At 71.6% G+C, this 19921-nt stretch overlaps 2 protein-coding genes across 2 annotated transcripts in view; both read right to left on the bottom strand.

The window, feature by feature from the left end:
* Positions 1-2009: 2009 nt before the first annotated feature.
* Positions 2010-3443, bottom strand: NRARP (NOTCH regulated ankyrin repeat protein). The gene has a single exon (XM_054726845.1). The coding sequence runs from the start codon at positions 3067-3069 to the stop codon at positions 2725-2727; it is 345 nt and encodes a 114-aa protein (XP_054582820.1). The 5' UTR covers positions 3070-3443; the 3' UTR covers positions 2010-2724.
* A 4342-nt stretch (positions 3444-7785) lies between these two features.
* EXD3 (exonuclease 3'-5' domain containing 3) overlaps positions 7786-19921 on the bottom strand; it is a 46887-nt gene continuing 34751 nt past the window's right edge. The window contains exons 20-22 of the mRNA XM_054726844.1: positions 9792-9882; positions 8379-8414; positions 7786-8175 (exon numbers count right to left, since the gene is read on the bottom strand). Of these exons, the coding sequence (XP_054582819.1) occupies positions 7910-8175; positions 8379-8414; positions 9792-9882 (393 nt within the window). The 3' untranslated portion in view covers positions 7786-7909. The remainder of the gene's footprint in view (positions 8176-8378; positions 8415-9791; positions 9883-19921) is intronic.

Here is a 19921-nt window from a genome sequence, read left to right as displayed (position 1 = left end):
TCTTGTGGCCAGGCGCCCCCTCCCCCAGGCTTATTTGCATCAAATAGTCACTCACCTCAGCAGGTGACAGGATGGAGCTGGCGCGGGCAGGAAAAGCCTGGGAAAGCCTGGAGGGTGACAGAGCAGGAGGTGGAGTGGCACCGAGTGGCCCGGGAAGGGCATGGTGTCCGACCTGCTGACAAGGGAGCAGAGACCATCAGCCACCCTTCAGCGAGGAGGGGCCTGAAGCCGGCAGCGGGGCTGAGTGCACCCTCCCTCCGCCTGCCTGCTCCCCTGGCGCCATCCTGCTGGTGGGCGTCCAGCTCCGTCCAGCGGGTGCAGAAACAGTCACTGCCCCCCACACACCCACGCCTCCCGTGGCTCAGCTCAGGGCTCCCCAGCTCCCAGACGCCACCCCGGGGTCAGAGAGAAGGGCTTCCCCTTGTCAGGAGTGAGCAACCATGATGTTCCCCCAAATTTAAAAGATGCCCCTCGGTCAGCAGGTGGTCGGTCCAGCATGAGCCCACAGCAGCCGGAGAGGGTGCCCCGTGGGACCTCACCTCTCAGGCTGGGGTCAGGGGTCAGGGAAGAGCTCGGAGCCGAAGTTCCCGGGAGGTCTCAGCTGCCTGGCAGGGAGCAGAGGAGGCGGGCTGCGCTCGGGTGCCCGACCCACGGGCCCGGGCCCCTCCGAGTCCTGCGTGCGGCCCACGTGGGGCCGAGCCTGGAGCCAGGTCCCCGGCTCCGTCTGGAGGCGAAAGCGAGCCAAGTTCTGTGCGGCCGGACCCCGGGGGCCGAGCCCAAGAAAAACCAACAAGCTTTTGTTTTTTAATATAAAAAGATCAATGAAAAATTTATTGATAAACTTTCCACGCTGGGCTACAAGGGTATCGTACACTGGGGGATGGGCTGCAGACTTCATCCAGTTAGAGGTGATCAGGCCGGGCCCACACACAGCTTCCATAAGCCTAGAAGGTCTTAGCATTAATTAACATAATTAAAACGTTATTTGCATCTAGAAAAAAATATACAGAAAAACTCCTTGTGGAGTAACTGTGCCTCCGGCCACCGCCTGGGCCCACCGCGGCCTCCGCGTCTCCTCCTCCCGCGGTTCCGTCCGGCCTCGGGCCTCCACCCACCTGTGTCCCGAGTGCTCCCCATTTCTGCGCGAAGGTCAGCAGCACTGCTCCCCAGGAAGCCTCATCTCAATTTGAATAATCCCGTCCCCTTTTATTTCTCGGCATCCAAACAGCCAGGGGTGTGGGGTTGCATAAAAAATTGGACCGAGGGCGGCCGAGAAGGCCTCCCCGACGGAGAGCCCCCCCCCCCCCCCCCGCAGCCCCCGGCCCCTCCCCCACGGCAGGATTTTGGGACGCCAATCGGGTTCTTGAAACCCCGGGAGGCCGAGGAAGGGCAAAGAGTCCTTCAACTCAGCAATTAGCACGAGAGATTCACAGTCTCAGGCATTTTATAAAAATATAAATATGGGTACACTGTTGCCTACACAACGCCCTTTAAAATGGGGTTACAACCAAGACTCAGAAAATACACCTAACACTTGGCTTACAACACGTTAATAGTTTATATTGTCATAAATGTTATGACATAGCATCGTGGCAAATCCATTTACTTTTTTAAAAAAGTGTGCAACCGACTGTTACCTCTCCCAGGACCCACCGACCGGTGTGGGCCCCACGCCCTCCACCGCCGCCGCCGGCGCCCAGGGTCCGCCCGGAACTTCAGAAACAGCAGGTTCGGGGCCGGCGGCCTAGGGCTCCCCAAACTCACACGGAACCGTGTGTGTGAGAAAGAGAAGGGGGAGGGGGAGAGGGGGCAAGAGAGGGGCAGGAGGAGGGAGAGGGGGGAGAGGGTTGGGGGGTAGGGGACAGAGGGGGAGGGGACATAGGGAGGGCAGGCAGGGGGAAGGGGGCAGGAGGAGGGAGAGGGGACAGGGGGGAGGGGGCAGGAGGAGGGAGAGGGGGGAGAGGGTTGGGGGGGAGAGAGTTGGGGGGGAGGGGGCAGACGGGGCAGGAGGGGGACAGAGGGGGCAGGAGGAGGGAGAGGGGACAGAGGGGGCAGGAGGGGGACCCGGAGAGAAGCGGGGAGAACCAGGAGAGGAAGCAGCACGGGGAGCCTTCGGGCTGGCGGTGTTCAGTGCAACCAAGAAACGACAGATCAAGTTTTCGCTGTAAGAAAAGGAAAAAACCGCACCTCCCCGACCACGCACAGAATTCCCAAACAAAGACCGAGCGCACCGCGTCACCCACGGTCACACGCGATAAACAGAGTCGAACCCCGGCCCCAGCGCGGCGTCTCCCCCGGGCGCGGCGGCCGCGGTCCTGCGGGCGGGGGGCGCCCCGAGCCCGGCGTCCCCGCCACCCGCCTTCCGCCTCCGGAGAAAGCGTTTCCAGCGGCGGATCCGGTGTCGGGATTCCGAACTTGCTGGGAGCGAGACTCAGATTTCAAAGGGCGAGAGCCCGCGCCCCGCCCCCACCGCGAGGCCGCGGGCGGGGCCGTGGGAAGCGCTCCTGCCCGGCCCGGGCCGCCACCGGCGGGGGCGCGGGGGGGCACCGACCCCGGGGCACGGACGCCGCGCGGGCCCCGTGGGCACGGACGCGCGCGCGCCGGACTCGTCGTGGCCGCGGCGCCGGAGGCGGGGCGCACACCGAGGTAGTTGGCGGGAAGGTACAGCAGAGGCGACACGCGTGGGCCCGCGGCCGGCTCAGGGTCGGCGTCCGGAGCGGGGCATCACCGGCCGCCGCCCGCGTACTTGGCCTTGGTGATGAGATAGAGCACGATGTCCTGGTGGCCGCCGAACGCCGCGATGTGCAGCGCGCTCCAGCCGTCGCGGTTGGCCAGGCGGATGTCGGCGCCGAACTTAACCAGCAGCTTCACCAGCTCCAGGTTGCCGTCGATGACCGACTGGTGCAGCGCCGTCTGGCCCTCGGGCCCGAACGAGTTCACGTTGAACTCGCAGCTCGTCATGTTCTGCAGCAGCGACTGCAGCTCCTGCGTGTTGCCCCGGCGCACGGCCTCCTGGAAGACGCGCTGCGTGGGCGGCGCCGCGCAGGTGGACAGCTCGGCCTGGCTCATGCTGCCGCCGGGCGCGCGCGGCGGGGCGGGCCGGGCTCAGCGCGGGCGGCGGCGGCGCGGGCCCCAGGCTGTCTCGGGGCCCGCCGGGGCGCATGGAGGGCGCGGCGCCCCCGGGCCCCGCACGCCGCCCCTGGGCGCTCCGGGCGCTGGGGGCCGGGGGCCGCCGCCGCAGGGCCCCGCCGCATCCAGCCGCGCCCAGGCGAGCGGGCGACGGAGGCTGGCGCTGCGCTCTCGGGGGCCGGCCGAGCCGGGGCGGCGGCGCCGCGCTCTCGGGTCCCTGCTCGCTCCGGCTGCGGTCCCCGCGCGCACCCCACGAGCCTCCCCACGCGCCGCTGCACTCGCTCGGCCGCCCGCCGCGCCGGGGCGCCTTTTACCTCCTTTATATTTGCATAACAATGGGCGCCCGTGACGCGCCCGCCGGCCGCCCGCCGATTGGGCGGCGCGGGGCGGGGCGTGTCCGGGGGCGCGTCCGGGAGGCGCGCTTCGCCGCAGGGGGCGCTGGTCGCCGGCCCGCGGGACCGGGAGCCCGGAGGCCGCGGGGGAGGTCTCTGTCTCGCCGCGCCGCCGCCCCACCCCCGGGGCTCCCGCCCTCCGTGTCTCCGCCGTCGCCCCGCCCACTTTCCCTCCGGCCACTCGGGGAATTCCGAGCTCCCTGCGCGGACGGAACCAGGCCCGAGCAGAGCGCGACCCCGATGGGCCCGCGGGCGACCTGTCCTGGGTGGGGGGTCGCGAGCATCCCAGACCCTGGAGGTCCGGGCGGAGACCCCTTCTCGCTCCCGCCGCGGGAATGCGGCCACGACCCGTCGCGTCCCCAGCGCGCGCGCAGCTCAGCCCCGCCCAGCCCGGCCGCCGGGTCAACTCGGGTGACCACCCGACGAACATCTCGGGCGTGTGGTCTCGGCCACGCGGGTCCTTCCCGCGCGAGGACGGCTCCCCGGGTCACCCCGTTTGTTCCCCAACCTGGCTGGCTCGAACCCCTGCCCTGAAGGAGACCTGGGGTTCCAGAGGAGGAAGCCCAGGGCTGGTGGCCTGCGCCCCCTCGGGGGGCTCCCCCATCAGCATGTTGGGGACAGGAGGGCCTGGCCAGGCCCGCTCTGAGAGGGAGCCCCGAAGGGACTCATTCCAAACCATGAACCCGTCCTTACGCACAGGAACCGCCGCCACATTTCCTCATTAGGCTTCCAGCTTAGGCTGGGCTGCGGCCGCTGCCAGTGAGGGAGGAAGGTGGGTTCCGGCAGCCGGGGACCTGCATTCCTGCAGGAGCCGCCGGGGATTCCCCGGGAGGCAGCTCTGGGCGCCGTGGGGAGACCACCCGGTGAGGCCCTGTCTGAGGAGGGGCTCTCCCCAGGCCTCACTTCCCCCGTGGGGGTGCCCCCGCCTCGCTCGGTGCTCTGGGAGGGGTCACAGCCGAACCACAGGGAAAGCCAGGCAGGGCCACCTCCGGGCCGGCTGCCCTGGGGCCTCCCTGCAGCAGGGGCCGCCTGAGCCCCTTGCTCTGCATTTCCTGGGGCTGGGGGTCCAGCCGGTCTGCTCAGACCTGCTCCCTCAGGAACTGCCCCCTGAGCGGGTGGGTGAGTCCAGCCCCGCACTGGCCTGGCCACTGGTGTGACCTGGGGGTGCTGCTATCGGGAGCCCATTCCTGGTCCCCTCATCCTGGGAGGGTGTGTCCCTGGCTCAGTACAAGGCCTGGGATCAGCTGCTGCTGAGCTGTGAACACCTGGAGGGGGCTCCTGACCACCCGGCCCCCAGCCCCAGGGAGCAGGGCCGGGGCTGCGGTGGAGGCAGGGACCCCTGGTGAGCACGGCCCGCACACAGGCCCGGCCCGCCTGCTGCCGGGGACAGGGGGGTGGGGAGGCAGCTGAGCTCCGAGAACACGTTCCGATGGGCCGAGGCCTCTTCGCCTCAAGCCTGTTTTTCACGCACCAGCCGGGGCCCGGCGCTCCAGGGCCTCGGCAGAAGGTGTGGGTCGCCAGACGGGCCTGAGCCCTCTGCGTCTGGAGCGGGGCATCTGGAGACTGCTGGGCCCGGGAGCCGGGGAGAGAGGTCCCATTGACCCTCCACGGCGTCGGGCGGGCAGACAAAGGGGCCCTGTGCACGCAGTGTGAGAACTCGCGGCCGCCACCACGGCCATGAAATTGGCCGCCGAGGCCCCCGCGGGGACCATGTGACTGGAACTGCCCCGGGGGCCGGCCCGAGGCTGCTGGCCGCCCCGCCCGGAGTGCGTCGGGGGTGCAGGTCAGGTGGGGTATCTGGGCCCGCCACGGCCGTGTGCCCGAGCCCCCCGGCCAGGCTGCTCCTCTGGGCTCAGGTGCCTCACTGTGGCCTGCGTCTCGCTGGTCCACACCCCACGGCCGAGCGGACCTTGTGCGGCCGGCTCCCCACACACGTCCCCACTGTTTGCTGAAGGACACGTCCAAACGGGACATTCGTTCCAAATGCCTCGGTGGGCGGGGGCGGGGCTCCGGGGGCTGTGGGAAGCGTGTGCGTGTGCGTGTGCGTGTGTGCGTGTGTGTGGCCGTCTGCTGGCTCTGAAGAAGCCCATACCTGGGATGGCCGAGGAGGAGGCCAGAGTTGAAGAGGGACCCCGTCTCCCCCTGGGGACCCATCCTCTTGGAGGCTCAGAGCAGTGGGGGTGGGGCGGGGTGAGAACATTTTGGACCCAGGCTGGGAAGGTCTCTCGGCGGAGGGCAGCACTGATGGGGCGGCGGCCAGAGCCGGGCCGAGGCCTGTGGCCACCCTAAAGGCACCGGGCAGGGGAAGGAGGGCGGCCAGGCCGTGGGCAGGCGGGCAGTGGGGGCGGGGCTTCCAGCTAATTCATTAAAATGTGTCGGGAGCGTGGGAAAGAGGAGCGGCTTTCTTCCCAGCAGCCCAGGCACCTGGTAGAGGGGCCGAGCGAGGATACGGATCAAATAACAAACACTCGCCGGCCAGCGCGGCCAGGGCGCAGGAAGGACGCCCGCCCAGGGCAGGAACTGCCGCAGACAATCGTGGCTCCTGCCGGCCCGGCGGGCCAAGCAGGCCGCCCGCCCTGGGGCGCAGCCTGCCCTGTGGGCCGGTGTCTGACCCCAGCTGGGGAAGGGCCGAAGGGAGTCCCCAGGCTGAGGCTGGCTCAGACCCGCGTGGGGGAGGCCGGAGCCAGGGTGGGTGGTGTGAGCGTGTGAGCCCAGGGGGTCCCGGAGGGGTGCAGCCAGGCTGGGGAGCAGAGGCGGGGGGGGGGGGGCGGGGAGGAGGGCAGCTGGACCGGGCCGGCATCCCCATCAGCTGCCCCCTCCCCTTGGAGCTGTGCGGTGTGCCAGGGCGGAGGGGGCGGGGTCAGACCTGCGGGGACAGGAAGGACACAGCCGTCGCCCCCTCGCGGTCCCGGCCTGTCCGGCTCCGGTTCCTGTCTGTCCAGGGCCGGCTACACCAGGGCCTCGGTCAGAGGGAGCCCCCAGGGAGCAGGCGGGCTGGGCACCCCTCCCAGGGACGGAGTGTGGTCCGTCCGCCCCAGGACAGGGCAGCCCGCTGCAGAGGGTCCCCCTCCCTGATGGGGTCCAGCCTGCCCGCTCGTCTTGGCACCCCTGCCTGGCCCTTGGGGTGACCCCGCAGTGATCACGGGGAGTGAAAGGCCAGGGTTGCCTGCTAGCCTGGGCCCCCCGCTCCAGCTGACCCCAGAGTTGCTGGGGGGCTAAGTGGGCCGGCGCCTGGCACAAGGCGGGCGCTCCGAAAGACAGGAAAGGACTCGGGGTGGCAGGTCGCCCATGAGCCCCCGCCTGCCTGACCCTCACTAGGGCTGCCCGCCTGGGGCTCAGGGTCCATGGCCAGCTCTGGGGCAGGGGCTGGCCTGGCATTGCCGGTGCCGTCCTGCGCTGAGGCATGGCACCTGGGCCTGCAGGTGTGCCTGCCCTGGGGGAGGCAGGGGCCCGGCACAGCCCCAGGCCGCCGACCCCAGAGGCTTCCGCCGGGCTCCTGGGTCAACTCCACGCGGTTTCCGCTCTGGGCAGGAAGGACAGGAAAGGGATGTGACGGGGGGGGGGGGGGGGGGCGCATTCCTGGGGCGAGCGGAGGGGGTGGGCGGGGTGGACGGGAGCAAAACACAGCCGGGACCAGGCCTGCCGCTGGCAGGAGCCTCCACGGTGGGCCGTGTCCCCTGGACCCCTTCTGCGCGCCACGCCCGGCACTGGTGCCCTCAGGCCTTCTGTGACGTCGGCCGGAGCCTGAGCCTCAGTTTCCCCGAGTGGGCCTAGCAGGTGTGAGGCGCGGCAGGCGCGCACTGGGGTGCGGGGCCCCGTCTTGTCACGTGGTGGCTGGTCTCTCTCCCCAGAGGAGGCCACCAGCCCTGAGCAGGCGTGAGGGAGGGAGAGCGGGAGCCAGGGCGCCGAGCAGGGCCCCTCCTCCAGGCTGGCTGCCCTGCCTGCCTCGGGCACCAGGCGCTGGGCCCATTCCCTAGAAAGTGGCCGGCCTGGCCTAAGGGTTCCTGACCCCGGGGCCCCGCCCTGCCCGGCCAGGGGGCTGGTTCCTGGCAGAGGGTGGGGTGGAGAGGGTGGCTTGGTGGGTGGGCCGCAGCGCCTGGGGCCGGTCTGCCCCCTGCCCACCTCCAGCCTCACGGGGCTCCAGCGGACGTGGGAGCCGCCACGTCCAGCCCTTGGGCCGCTGCCCAGGCCATTTCCTCCCAGGCAAGCCCTGCCCGCCCCTGCCGCCCACCCGCGCACGGGGCAGCCCCGGCTCAGGCCGGCGCCCTGACCGCGTGGAAGCCACTGGCCCACAGCTGGGCGTCGGCGTGAGCAGCGATGCACGGCCGGCACGCAGGTGCGGCTTTTCCGCGTTTATTGTCACGGAGCAGGCCTGGGCCTGGGCGCCCTCAGGAGGGGGGCCCGTCCAGGACGTCGTGGAACTGCGAGGCCACGCGGCCCAGGTGGGAGCCCTCCCAGAAGACCTTGCCGCAGCCCGAGCAGCAGAAGAAGTGGCGCAGCCCCGGCCGCCGCAGCACGCCCGCCGGGACCCCCGCCAGCTGCAGCCGCGTGCCGTTGCCCAGTGTGGCCGGGGCGCTGGCCCGCAGCTCTGCCGCCTCCAGCCAGCGGCAGGGTGGGTCGTAAGCGAGGCCCGTCGTCTCCCCGGGGGCGGAGCCTGGGTGGGTGGAGGCAGCCACCTGAGGCCTGGCTTCGGCCGGCGCCCGCCCTTCTCCTCATCTCCCCAGGGACCCCGCCCCGCCCAGGGCACAGGGACTGCCCCCTAAAGTGGTCCCTCTACCGGGCCGGGACCCAAACCCGTCTCAGGGCGGGTCCAGGAGCCGGGCCCCGGGGTCCTCCGTGGGCAGGCCCAGTGCTCACCTGGCTCCTGTGTGTCCTCGCTCTGGGCCTTGTCACCTGTCAATCAAGGAATTCAGGAACCCCTGAGAACAGGGCCCGGCAGCCCAGCTTCACCCTCACCCCCAGGGGCGAGGGCAAAGGGCAGGGGGCCAGAAGCTTCAGTGCCAGCCCAGGCCCCTCCCACGGGAGCTCACACCTTGGACCGTTCTTGGGGCTCAAAGGTCTCGGGCACCAGGGGCCCGAGAACGGGCGGCGCCCGCGTGTGATGAGCAGATAAGCCCGTTGCCAGGAGCCATTGCACAATCAGCACCAGGGCACGCAGGCGGGACCCGGGGGCCCTGCTGGAGCGCAGGGTGCCCGAGAGACCCCGGGAGGGCCAGGCTGCCCGGCTCAGGGCCTGCTCAGCGGGCGGGAGGGGTGGCCTCCAGCCCTGGGGACCCTCGTAATTTGCTTGGCAAACATTTCTCTGCAGCTGCCGCCGAGGACCTGGAGCCGGGGTCTGAGAGGGGGACGCCCCCTCCGCTCACGGCCGCCTTGGAGCCCAGCAAGGCCAAGACCTCCACCTGGCCTCTTTGCCCCAGCCCGGCCTGTGTGACCCCAGCCCTTCCCTGGTGGTTCCTGGGGCACCAGACAGGGCATGGGTGCGCCCCTTCCCCGCCCAGCGAGAGCCTGGGGTGCACCGGGGGCCCTGCGGAGGGCACTGCCACATCCTTCCCTCCTGGGCCTTGACTGAGAGCTGCCCGAGGTGGACGTGGGCCGCCAGGACCGCCCGCCCGCGGTGTGGGTGGCCTCTACGCTGACCCCACACTTCCGAGGGAGGCGGGAAGGACAGGAGCGGCTGGGTGGGACGTCAGCTTCCGGGAGAAGCACCCTGGCCTCAGGGTGACCCCACAAGGGGGTCCTAAGAGGCCCCTCATCCACCCGCCCCATCCCCACAGAGCCCCAGAGGTCCCTGCATCGCCCCATCCGGGCCCCTCTCCCCGGAGGCAGGAGACCGTGCCGAGGGCAGGGCCTGTTCACCGCCCAGCCGGCCACGTCACCGTCACCCTCCTCGTTCTAAGTTTCTAGAAAGGGAAACTGAGGCCCCGGCGGGTGGATAGCTGGGCTGGTCCTGCTCCGTCTGCCCAGGCTCAGCTTGTTCGGTTGCTGAGGGCCACGGGTGCACGGGCGTGCACGAGGATGCGTGTACACACGTGTGTGTGCATGGGGGCCGGTGAGCTCGGGCAGCCTGAGCAGGGCCCCCTGGAGAGGAGTGTCCCCCACCCAGAGGGCCCCGTGGCCTCGGCGTCCGGCTCTCCTGCAGGGCAGCCTTCGCACCCCAAACCTGCGGGGTGCTGTCTCCCCACCTGCCAGCCCCGGCCTGCACCCCTGAAAGTGAGCCCAGAAGCAGCCAGCAGCCCGGCCGTGCTGACCGTGGGGGGGGGGGGCACTCACCTGCGCTGCTGGGGTCGTCCTGGTCGCTGAGCCCCACGAGCTGTGTCATCAGGCCCTTGGAGACTTTCAGGTACTGGTCACAGTTACAGGCCTGGGGACAGAGCAGGGCTGAGGTGGGAGCCTCCCGCCACCCCCACCCTCCGCCCCTGCTCCTCGCAGCTCTGGGTCTGGCAGGGGGCTTCCTGTAGACAACACGTCCCTTCCTCTCCCGGCAGCACCCAGGTGCACCACCTCCTGGGAGCCCTCCCTGACTGCAGCTTCTCCCGGGTCCTGAGACCCTGCAGGGCCCAGCCCCAGGGGGTGCAGGGCCCACACCCACGGCTGCCCTGCCCCTGCAGCCCGTCTCGGGGAGCCAGGGCCAGTTCAGTGTCCAGGCCTCTCTCTGCTGCCTCGGGGCCTGGCACCAATTCCCCGCGGGGTCAGGGTGAAGTCACGCTGCTGCTGTGCAGGGTCCTTGTCCGGGGCACGCAGTAGGCCCCGGGGAGCTGTCAGCCCGGGGTGTGGGCAAGGCTTGGGGGTCCACCCTGCCCTCCCCGTGCAGCTGCCCCGGGGGAGGGTCTGGATCCAGGGCACACCGGGCACAGCCCTTCCCGCCGTGGGGCAGGGGACCCGCTTTCGGAAAGAGGGCGAGCCAGTGGGGGGCGTTCCCAGGCCGCAGGAGGGACGCCTCCGGGTGAGCTGGGAAGTGCCCGGGATGACACGGCTCCGGGCCGGTGGGGAGGCGGTGGCCTCAGGCCCCGGGAGCTGCAGGTGAGCCCACGTCAGGGCAGCGCCGCCCTGCCCCCCCCCCACGCCCTTTCCCACGGCCTTTCAACATCGTGAGCTTCACCTGTGGCCTCGCTGCTGGTCTCCAGCTCTGGGGCGGGGGTGGGGTGGGGGGAGGGGCTCCTGGGGCGGGTGGGCCGCCTCTGCTGGGGGGACTTGGATGGGGAGGCTGATCCCAGCACAGAGCCTCCTGCCCCCACTCAGCCAGCCTCTGGCCCAGGGAGGCTGTGCCCTGCGGGGCTCCGGGGCCAGGAGTGCAGGCCAAGCCCTGGCTGAGGTCCGGCCTGTGGTCACTCCAGGACCAGCTGAGCTGTCCTGAGCCGCCTGCCATGGCCCGGCTCTCCATGTCCAGGCCCCCGAGGGGACAGGCTACCTGAGGGACAGCCCCCCGACGGACAGCCCCCCGAGGGGCAGGGCCAGCCGGCAGCAGGGCAGCGCGCGGCCGGGAGGGCCTCTGTGAGGGTCGCCAGGTTCCCAGGACCCGGGCCAGTGAGCACGCCTGGGCGGGGCGGCCAGCTCACGCTGAGTCACGGCAGCAGGCACACGTGGTGCCATCCACAGGGCCCTGGCCACACCCTCGGGAACCACCGGTGCCAGAGTTCCCACGGCTGGTGCCCACTGTCACCCCGACAGGCCCTGAGAGCCCTGCCCCCTCCCCCCCACGGCTGGAAAAGCCGGTTCCCCTGCCCCCTGCTTCCCACAGCGGGGGGCCGGGCACCCGGCTCCCCTGCGGCTCTGGCTCCCATGCACTCCGCGGCGCTGCGCTCGCCTGCCCGCTGCTGGCGTGGGCCTGGCCCCTCGCGAGGCTGTGCCCCTGCCCTGGGGGCTCCGGGCCGGGCTCAGGGCCCGTCCACCCAAGGGCTCTCGCGGGCACCCAGGGGCAGCGGTGCCTCTGGCCTCCATTAGGGCGCCGAGGACCCCGCACAGCCCTGCTGGCCGAGGGGCGTGCACAGGCCTCGGAGCCACCCCCCTCCTGGGGGCCGTGCAGACCCCAGCCTTGGGATGCCAGTGGTCTGGGCAGAGACCAGTGGGAGGCCTGGACAGTCTCTGTGCCCCCCCCCCCCCCCCCCCCCCAGCCAGGGAGCCTGAGGGCAGGGCTGGGCTGGCTGCCGCCCCCAGAGCCCGGCGGGAGGGCGGGGCCAGGTGAGTGGGTAGGCGGGGCTGGGAAGGCCGCCGGCTCCCGGTCCCAGGGGTCCGCCTGCTCTCCTGGTTCCCACGGCTCGGCTGGGAGGCTGCTCAGCCAACACCCGCCCAGCGCCTGAGTCAGGGCAGCCCGGGGCAGGCAGGAGCCCACGTGCGGGGCCCCCACGAGGGACGGGCCTGCTGCTCTGCCCTGCAGCCCCTGCAGCCCCTGGGCCCGGGGCCGAGGAAGGTGGCCGAGGGCTGCTCTGGCCGCTTCCCTGGAGGTGGTCTCGGGGGCTGGAGAGGGTCTGAGGGGCCACAGCAGGCCCTGGAACACCTGACTGTCCTCTGAGGCTGGACGGGGGCAACAGCTGGAGGGCTCGCCCTGCACCCCCCTCAGAGGGCAGCCCCAGGTGCCGAGGGAAGGCTACACCTGAGCCGGCCGCTCTGCTCGGCGCCAGGAAGCCCAGCCACACCTGCGGGGACAGGCCCGGCCCAGGAGCCAGAGGCAAGGTCCCTGGGCCTGTCCCAGGAGCGCGCTCCCCGCTGCCCGGTGCCCCCTGCCCAGGGAGCTGGTGCATGGGTGGGGCGGGGAGGGCTCTCTGGACAGGCTCTTCCCGGAGCCCACTGCCCCGCCCCGCCCACCACCGAGTGCAGCAAACTGCCCAGGCCTCCGGCCGCCTCTGGCCACCCTGCGCCCCATCAGCCCTGAGCCCCAGGCCTCACTGGGGGGCGCGGAGGCGGAGGGGGGTGTTATGTGTTGCCCTGGGCCCCGCCAGGCAGGGCATGAGACAGCCGTGCTCCCGAGGGTGCTGTCCAGGCTGGGAGCCTTGGAGGAGCCCCCTCCTCAGGAGGCCCTGGGCCAGCTCCCCGCCTGCCAGCAGCCAGCCCCTGCCTGTGCCCCAGGTCCCCGGCACCTCCCGGCTGGGGCCCTGGTCAGAGGGGTCGCACTCTGTGCCCGGCTCCAACACCGACTCCCCGGGAGGGCTGGGGCCCCTGGCTTCGGAGCCAGGGGCAGGCGTGGAAACCTGGGGCTTCACCAGGGCCCCGCCTGGCCCTGCACCCCCCTCAGTGGGAGTCAGGACCCCACGGGGGAGGGGAGGGGTCAGTCTGGTGCCCTGGGGGCCCCTCTGGGGGTTCCGCGCCCCCCACAGGAGGAAGGGCTCTGGGCTGAGCGGTGGCCTGCTCCGGGGAACGCCGGTGCTCGCTCCTTTGGAGGAACCTGGCCGCAGGTGCTGTCCGGGAAATGGGGCGCATGGGCCACTCGGCTTCCCGAGACGGGTCCCTGTCCCCAGGGGGCTGCCCATTTGGTCCCTGCTGAGCCCCCACCCCCGCAGCCAGGGCTGCGATCCTGAGGCCGGCGGGTCCGAGGCCTCTCAGCAGCTTGTCCACCGTGACACCCCCGCCTCCCAGGCAGCTCAACAAATGGTGCTGCTGGGCTCTGGGCTCGGGGAGGAAGGGCTGGGATGCGGGGCCTGGGGCCTGGGTGTCAGCCTGACACCTCGCTGGACGGGGCGGGACCGGTAGGAGGAAGCGGCCAGGCGCCCAGGCCTGGATCCGCCCCACACCTCGCTCTCCCACGCCGGCCCGGCAGCAACCCGTGGGGCCAGGCCATCTGCTCCCAGAGGTGACACGGCCCAGAGGTCTCCCCCATGACGAGCGTGTCGCCCAGCTTTGCCCGCGAAGAGCCTACTGGCCCGGCACCGGGCAAGTCCCTCCCAGCCGGTCCCACGTCCCCTGGAGATGGGCTGGTGGGGCGGGAGGGCCGGGGAATGTGCTCTGGCCGGCTCTGCCGTTCCCAGGAAGCAGACCAGGTCCCCCAGCCCTGGGCCTCGCCCTCCGCGCCTGGGACCTGGGATGGTGGCCCTGCAGGTCCTCGCTGGGCGCACCCCACCCCCAGGCCCGGAAGGTCTATTCCCACGGGCCCAGCCCCTCCCCCGCCCGGCCACTGCCCATCCCCTTTGTGGGGCAGGACAATGTCTGCACAGAGCGGGCGGGGGATGGGCCTCGGCGCTGTCAGCACAGGGTGGGTCTCCCGGGCTGGGGCACGGGTCCTGGGACCGAGGGCCACGTCTGGGCACACGTGTGCGACAGCCAGCACGGGGCAGGTGTCTCGTGAGCACCATGTGTAGGGGGTGAGCACACCAGCATCCAGCATGCGTGTGTCTGCGTGGTGCCGGCAGGGACGTGGCCGTGTCTCCCTGACCCCACGTGCGTGTGAGCAGCCTGGACAGGCGCCTGTGTGCCCCTCACCGGGCAATGAGGGGGTGTGTTCCGGGCGCCCGTTTTTGGGGTTCGAGGGAGTCCTAGGTAAGCGCCTCTCCAAGCGGACGGAGAGGGGACAGCCACCCCTGGGGGTTTCCCGGCCGAGCTGGGCCCTTGGTGTCTGCAGCCTCACAGGGCTGGGACCCCAATCTGGCCCTGGCCTCACAGTGGGGTGTGGGCCGGGCCCCTGAGCAGGACCTCCCCCAGCTCTCCGGGCCCACCCCCTGCACGGGACAGGAGGGCCACCGCTCCCCGACTTCCCGGAAGTGGAGCCCTTGGCCTGCACCCAGAACACGCTGCCGAGCGGCTGAGCAGCAGCAACCAGCAGTGGGGTCCCCCACGGCCATGGCGGGGTGAACCAGGCCGGCCCCCTGATGGAGGGGGGGACAACGGGGGCCTGACGGGGAGGCACTGCCCGCCCAAGGGCGCCCCTGCCAGGGAGCCAGGAGTGTGAGGGCGCCCCTGGGCCTGCAGGCCGAGCCCGGGAGGTGGCTGCAGACGGACAAGTAGGCGGGCCTCCTACTCGGCCCCCCAGCTGTGGCCCCCTTAACCTCACTCTAGCCACCTGTCACCCGGAGCCCAGGGCGCCCTTAGGCCTGGACGTGCAGACCCCGGGGTGGGCCAGGGGAGGCGCCCAGTCCAGCGCTTGGCCGCCGGGGCCATGCACCAGGCACTGCGGGCTGAGAGCCCATCCCCGGACCTGCCACCGCCCCCAAGGCCCCTCCGGGACGAAGAGGCGAGTGGGTTCAGGTCAGGGGGCGTCTTCTAGGGAGCAGTGACCGCTGCCCGAGGCCACACCACACCAGGCGCTCAGAGTGCAGGCCGCCCAGGCCCGGGGTGGGGGGTGGGGGAGGTCAGCCCTGGCCAGGCGCAGCAGGCAGGTCTGGGAACCCCGCTTTCTCCAGGACGTGGGGCGCAGGGTAACCACCTGTCCTGGGTTAAATCAAACAGAAGCTGGGCCAGAAGATGCCCTCTGACCCTAGGCCCTTGGAGGAAGGGGGCGGCGGGTGAGGGGGTCGCTTGGCCCCCTCAGTGGGCACCCGCACCCCTGCCTAGAGCAGCCCCCAGGCGGCACAACCAACCCCTCTCCCTGCCCCCCGCCCCCCCGCGGCACATGTACCCGCCCCCCAGCCTCGGAGCGCCCCCCAGGCGGGACACCCCCTCCCGTCCGAGGAGCCCAGGGGCGCCCCCAGGCCAGGCTCGGGCACCGCGCAGCCATTCCCAGGCGGGGGAGGGGCGGCGTGAGAACGCGCCGGCGGCCGCGTGGGAAAGCGGGGGGAGGGGCGCGAGGGCGGGGCGCGCCTGGGAACCGCTCCCGCCCCCGCCGGCCTTTGAAAGGGCCACTCAGGGCGCCAGGCCGGGATTCAAAAGCAAACGGCCGCCGCCTTCCCGCGCCCAGGGGCGGGCGAGGGGCGCTGGGGTCCCGGCGCCCGGGGCTCGCCCCCTCCCAGGCTGCGGGTGCAGAGGCTGGGGCCCCGGCAGTCCTGGCCAGGGGCGGGGGGCGGGGGGCGGGCTGCGGGGCCAGGGGCGGCCCTGGCGGAGGAGCGGGCCAGGCACTCCCTCCGGCAGCAGGTGGCCGCCCGACCCACGCCGCGCAGCCCGGGGCTGAGCTCGCTCTTCCTTCTCCGCCGCCCACTCGCCGCCGCCCTGCACTGAGGCCAGGGACCAGCGCTGCTCCCCGATCTGGGTCCAGGGAGAGACACCCCAAGGTGCCCCTCCAAAGAGCCTCGGTGTGCCAGGGGCCAGGGGACCCTGGAGGAAGCAGCATCTACCCTCGCAGGCCGGGCGGAGGGTGGGCGCCGGGCGCTGCAGGAGCTGGGTGATGGGGCCAGGGCGGCTGCACAGGGCTGGGTGAAGGGGTCTCCCGCCCCGCCGCTTCCTGCCGAGCACCTGCACCTGCACCTGCACCCTCACGTGGGTGTGGGAGACGGGAGGAGGCAGCAGTGGCTGCCAAGCCCAGCTCTGCCCACTTCTCTGCGGGACCCCCAGTGCCCCCGGTGGGCAGGGGTCTCACCCAGAGGCGTGGCCCCAGAACCTGCCGGCCAGGCTGCTCCCACAGGGACTCGACAGCCTCAGAAGGTGGGGGAGACTCGCCCGCAGGCGCCCTGCTGCACGGCGTCTCCCAGGGGCCTCCTGTCAGACCGGGGATGGAGTGGGCACTGCCTGGCAGACTCCTTTGCCACCTGAGGCCCCTCCCCAGACTCAAACCACAGCCGCCCACGGCCTGGCCCCTGTGCCTGCAGCCCCCCGCCTGTTCCGCCTCCTCCATCCAGGCCCAGCGGCCGGCGGTCTGCAGGGTCAGCCTGCTGTCCCGAGCCAGGCCCGTCGCCGCCCATTCGAGGCTGGCGGCCCTGGATCCGGGGCCCACTTCTGCTCTGGGGCTGCACTTGCTCCAAAGCAAGAAGAATGCCCCCCACCAGCTGCCAGCCAGGCCCCCGGGCACGGCAGGCCCTGCCACAGGCCGGGCAGGCCCGGTGTGGGGACCTTGCCTGGAAGGGCCGCTCCGTCCTAGGGGAGCAGCCACGGGCCTGGGCACACGAGGGGCATTGTGGATGCCAAGACTTGAATTCCACGTGATTTAGCTCCAAGGCTGCGGTGCACTGACCCCCACCCTGGGCCTCAGGGTCCCACAGGCTGAGGGTGCCCCCTCTGCAGCCCTGAGCCGCCTCCACCCCTGCCTGCTAGGCTGCCCCAGCCGCCCATCAGCCCCGTCACGGGCGTGGTGTCATGGTCGTGGGTGTGTCCGCCTCGGGGACAGGCCGAACCCCGACCATGGGGGGCATGTGCGCGCGGTCCCATCTCCCCGGCGGCCTGGCAGCACGCTGCTCCTACGCCGGGCGCGTCCTGTTTCAGCCTTAAGCTTGTCACCCGCTCGGAAGTGGACAGGGCCTGTGTTCACGCTTCTGTCAGCGTCCAGGGTGCAGCCGCAGAAGCCTGCCCGAGGCCCCGAGGGCTGATGGGAGCCCATGAGAATCACTCGGACAGAGGTCCGGAGGGCAGTGGCGCTGCCTGCAGGTCTGGGCACCTGCCCCCCAGGACGGGCAAGAGAGAGGGTCTGAACCAGGCTGGGGACCCACATGCCTCCCTCCCGGGCACGGGTGTGGGTCCCGGGGAGGACGCACGAGGGCCGGCCGATGCCAGGCTTCGGTGGGAAGGGCGTGGGTGTCACGCCGGCTCGGTGCCAGGGCCCTTCCTGAAGCGGCTGGGCTTGGGTCAGGGCCACCAGGAGCCAGGGCGCCCAGGGCCATCGGGTGGGACCAGGGCTGGGCGCTGGCCGAGACCAGGGCTCTCTGACGGGAGGGGCAGCCGGCAGGCCCCCGGGCTGTGGGAGGGAGGCCCGGGGGTCGTGTGGGATGGGGTGACCAGGCTGGCCCACCCTGCTGCCACTGGGCTGACCCTGCCCATTGGGCCACCGTCCCAGCCGGCGCCCAGTCCGGGGCACTCGGGGCCCAGCCCTGTGACTCTGACAGCTCTGAGGCCTCCACGCCAGCCGCCCCGCCGGCTGCTGACCGGCCTCCGGCCCCGCGGCCCCTCCCGCAGCCTTTGTGCCTGTGTGACCCCGGGGCACCGAGTGTGGGAACTGGGCTGGGGGCCTGAGCACAATGGCCGGGGAGGGTGGGGCCAGCGCTCGAGCCTCTTCCTGCCTGTCCCTCTGTCGGGTTGGTCATCAGGAGAGGCAGGTCTGGGGGCCCGGGTGGCATGCCGCCGCCCGCCGGCCTGGGCTCCAGGTGTGGGCACCGGGGGCAGCTGCCCTGGAGTCCCCCTCACATGCCACATCCCGGGGCCCCCTTCCGGGGCATCGGAGCTGACATCCGGGACCCGCTCCCGGGGGCTGGGCGCTCACCGCAGGGGACCGAGGGCAGTAAAAATAGACGCTGCGCCGGCCGTGTCAGGGTTCGTGCGTAGGCTTTTTTTTTTAACTCAAATTTCTTTGATAAAATATTTTCCCATGGACAGCACTGGGAACGTGCTCCTGGCAGCGGCCGCGGGCGGACAGTCCCGGCCCCATGGCCGGCTGCGGGGCCGCACCCCGCCCTCCGCGAGGAGCCCACCGCCCGTACCCGCCCCGTGGCTCAAAGGGCTCCCCGTCCCACCGCCGGCCGCCCAGAAATCGCATGCCCGCCGTGCCCAGGGCACCCACGCGCAGTGGCCATCGCTGGGGGTCAGGTGCTGGGCGCTGGGGGTGCAGACGCCCCAGCCCCGACGCCTCTCCCACCTTCACGCATCACGGTGCCCCGGCGCCAGCCCGGGCGGGAGGCCTGCTCTGGGAACGCTCATGTGCTGAGTGCGTTTCCCTCTGGGAACGGCACCAAAATAGCAGAAGGAAGGAAAGGAATGGAAACGGCCTGGCGGGAGCTCTCCAGGGAGGCGGCCAGCTCTGGCCAGGGCGGGGGCAGGGGGCGCGGAGCCAGCGTCCAGGGCACTCAGGCTGGGCTGGCGGGGGCGCGGGCAGCCCTGCTGCGGAGCACGGCAGAGCCTGAGGGCACCGCTCTGCCACCAGCGCCCTCTCACGTCCAGACCGCGTCAGAGCAGGCCCAGCCTCCCGTGCGGGTGGGGGCAGGGCCGGCCTCAGCCTACCGCCTCGGGGCACTGCGTGGCACCGGTGCTGGGAGTTCTGGGCCTGTTGGCGTCCCCCTGGGAGGTCTCGGGTCCCCCTGGCCGCACTGGGCAGGGCACTCAGCTGTCCCAGCGGCTGCTGGGAAGGCCACACGGGGCTCGGAGCGCAGCGGTGGGAGCGAGGCTGAGGCCTCCTCGACCCACAGGTGCCCCTGCCGCTGGGCAGGACGCTGCTGCCCCCGTGGTGGGGACCCGGCTCGGCCTCAGCACTGATGCACACAGCGCCCCCCCCCCCACCTCCCTGGTCACCAGGCCGGGTTCAAGTTTAGGAAGCCTGGCTTCTCAGCGATCCCCTTCTCCGCTCAGCTGGCCCTACGCATGCCCGCCTTTCGGGGGCCTTGTGGACCCCCCCAAAACACCTGCCTGCCACCCGGGGGTCCTGCCCGGGGCCACCTGCCTGTCTCCTCGGGGCTGAGCCCGGCGGGGGGCTGTGGCCAGCTGTGCTTCAGTGGCTCCGCAGGCCCGAGGGTCCCCGCTTCCTGACAAAGACAACGGGCGCCGGTGTCTGGCCTCACCCCACGCTGCCATCACCTACGGCCCGGGCAGCGCCAGCGCCCACGGGGGCCACGCACACAGGCCTCTGCCCGGGACCCCACCCCCTTCCCGCCGCGGCCTCTCACGCCAGTCAGGGCAGCTGCACCGTCCCCACCTCCTCGCCAGTGACCACGTGCCTGCGGGGTGCAATTCGCCGACCCCCACCCGACCCCCACGCCCCATGCCAGGTGTCCCAACCCCCCTCCACTCCACACCCAGGGCCCAGCCCCAGCCCCGTCCCTCCCAGGCCCCGGGCTCAGCCTGAAACCTGGGAACCTGGCCACACGCGTCAACCCGACTGACCCTCCGCCCCGCGCCGGCTACAGCTGCACGCCCCCCCTCTGCCCTGTCAGACACCCCAAGTCCGTGCACTTCTGCCGCTGAGCACTGCCCGCCCCACGGCCACCAGGGGGAGCTCTGCCTCCCGCCTGGAGTCAGCCCCTGCCCCCCAGGCTCCCTCCCAGCCCGCGAGGCCTCGGCCAGGGGCCGCGGGTACAGGCCTGGCCCTCGAGCGCTGATGGACATCAGGTTGCTCCCCAGCACGTGCTTCCCAGGGCGCCAGAGGCCCCTTCCTCCCAGCTCCCCAACGTCCTGTTTTCTCTGAAAAGCTCATTAACATGCCTCCCCGCTTCTGGGAGGTCCCCGGGCCTTGACAGCGCCCGCCCCTCTCCGGTCCCCCAGCGGAAGGGGAGGCCGGAGTGGCTCCGCTGCCCGTGGCCCCGTGGCCCCGGCAGGGCAGGGCCCGCCTGACACAGGCCTCCCCTTCCTTCCTTCCTCACACTCTGCGGGGCGGCTGGAGGGGCTGCTGCTGCAACCAGCCCTCCTCA

Source organism: Eptesicus fuscus, chromosome 15 (genome assembly GCF_027574615.1).
Source record: "Eptesicus fuscus isolate TK198812 chromosome 15, DD_ASM_mEF_20220401, whole genome shotgun sequence".
NCBI classification, from domain to species: Eukaryota; Metazoa; Chordata; class Mammalia; order Chiroptera; family Vespertilionidae; genus Eptesicus; species Eptesicus fuscus.
This window is presented reverse-complemented; position numbering and strand designations above follow the sequence as displayed.

Coding starts and splice junctions, on each gene's coding strand:
- NRARP (XM_054726845.1), bottom strand. CDS start 3,069: ATGAGCCAGGCCGAGCTGTCCACCTGCGCGGCGCCGCCCACGCAGCGC.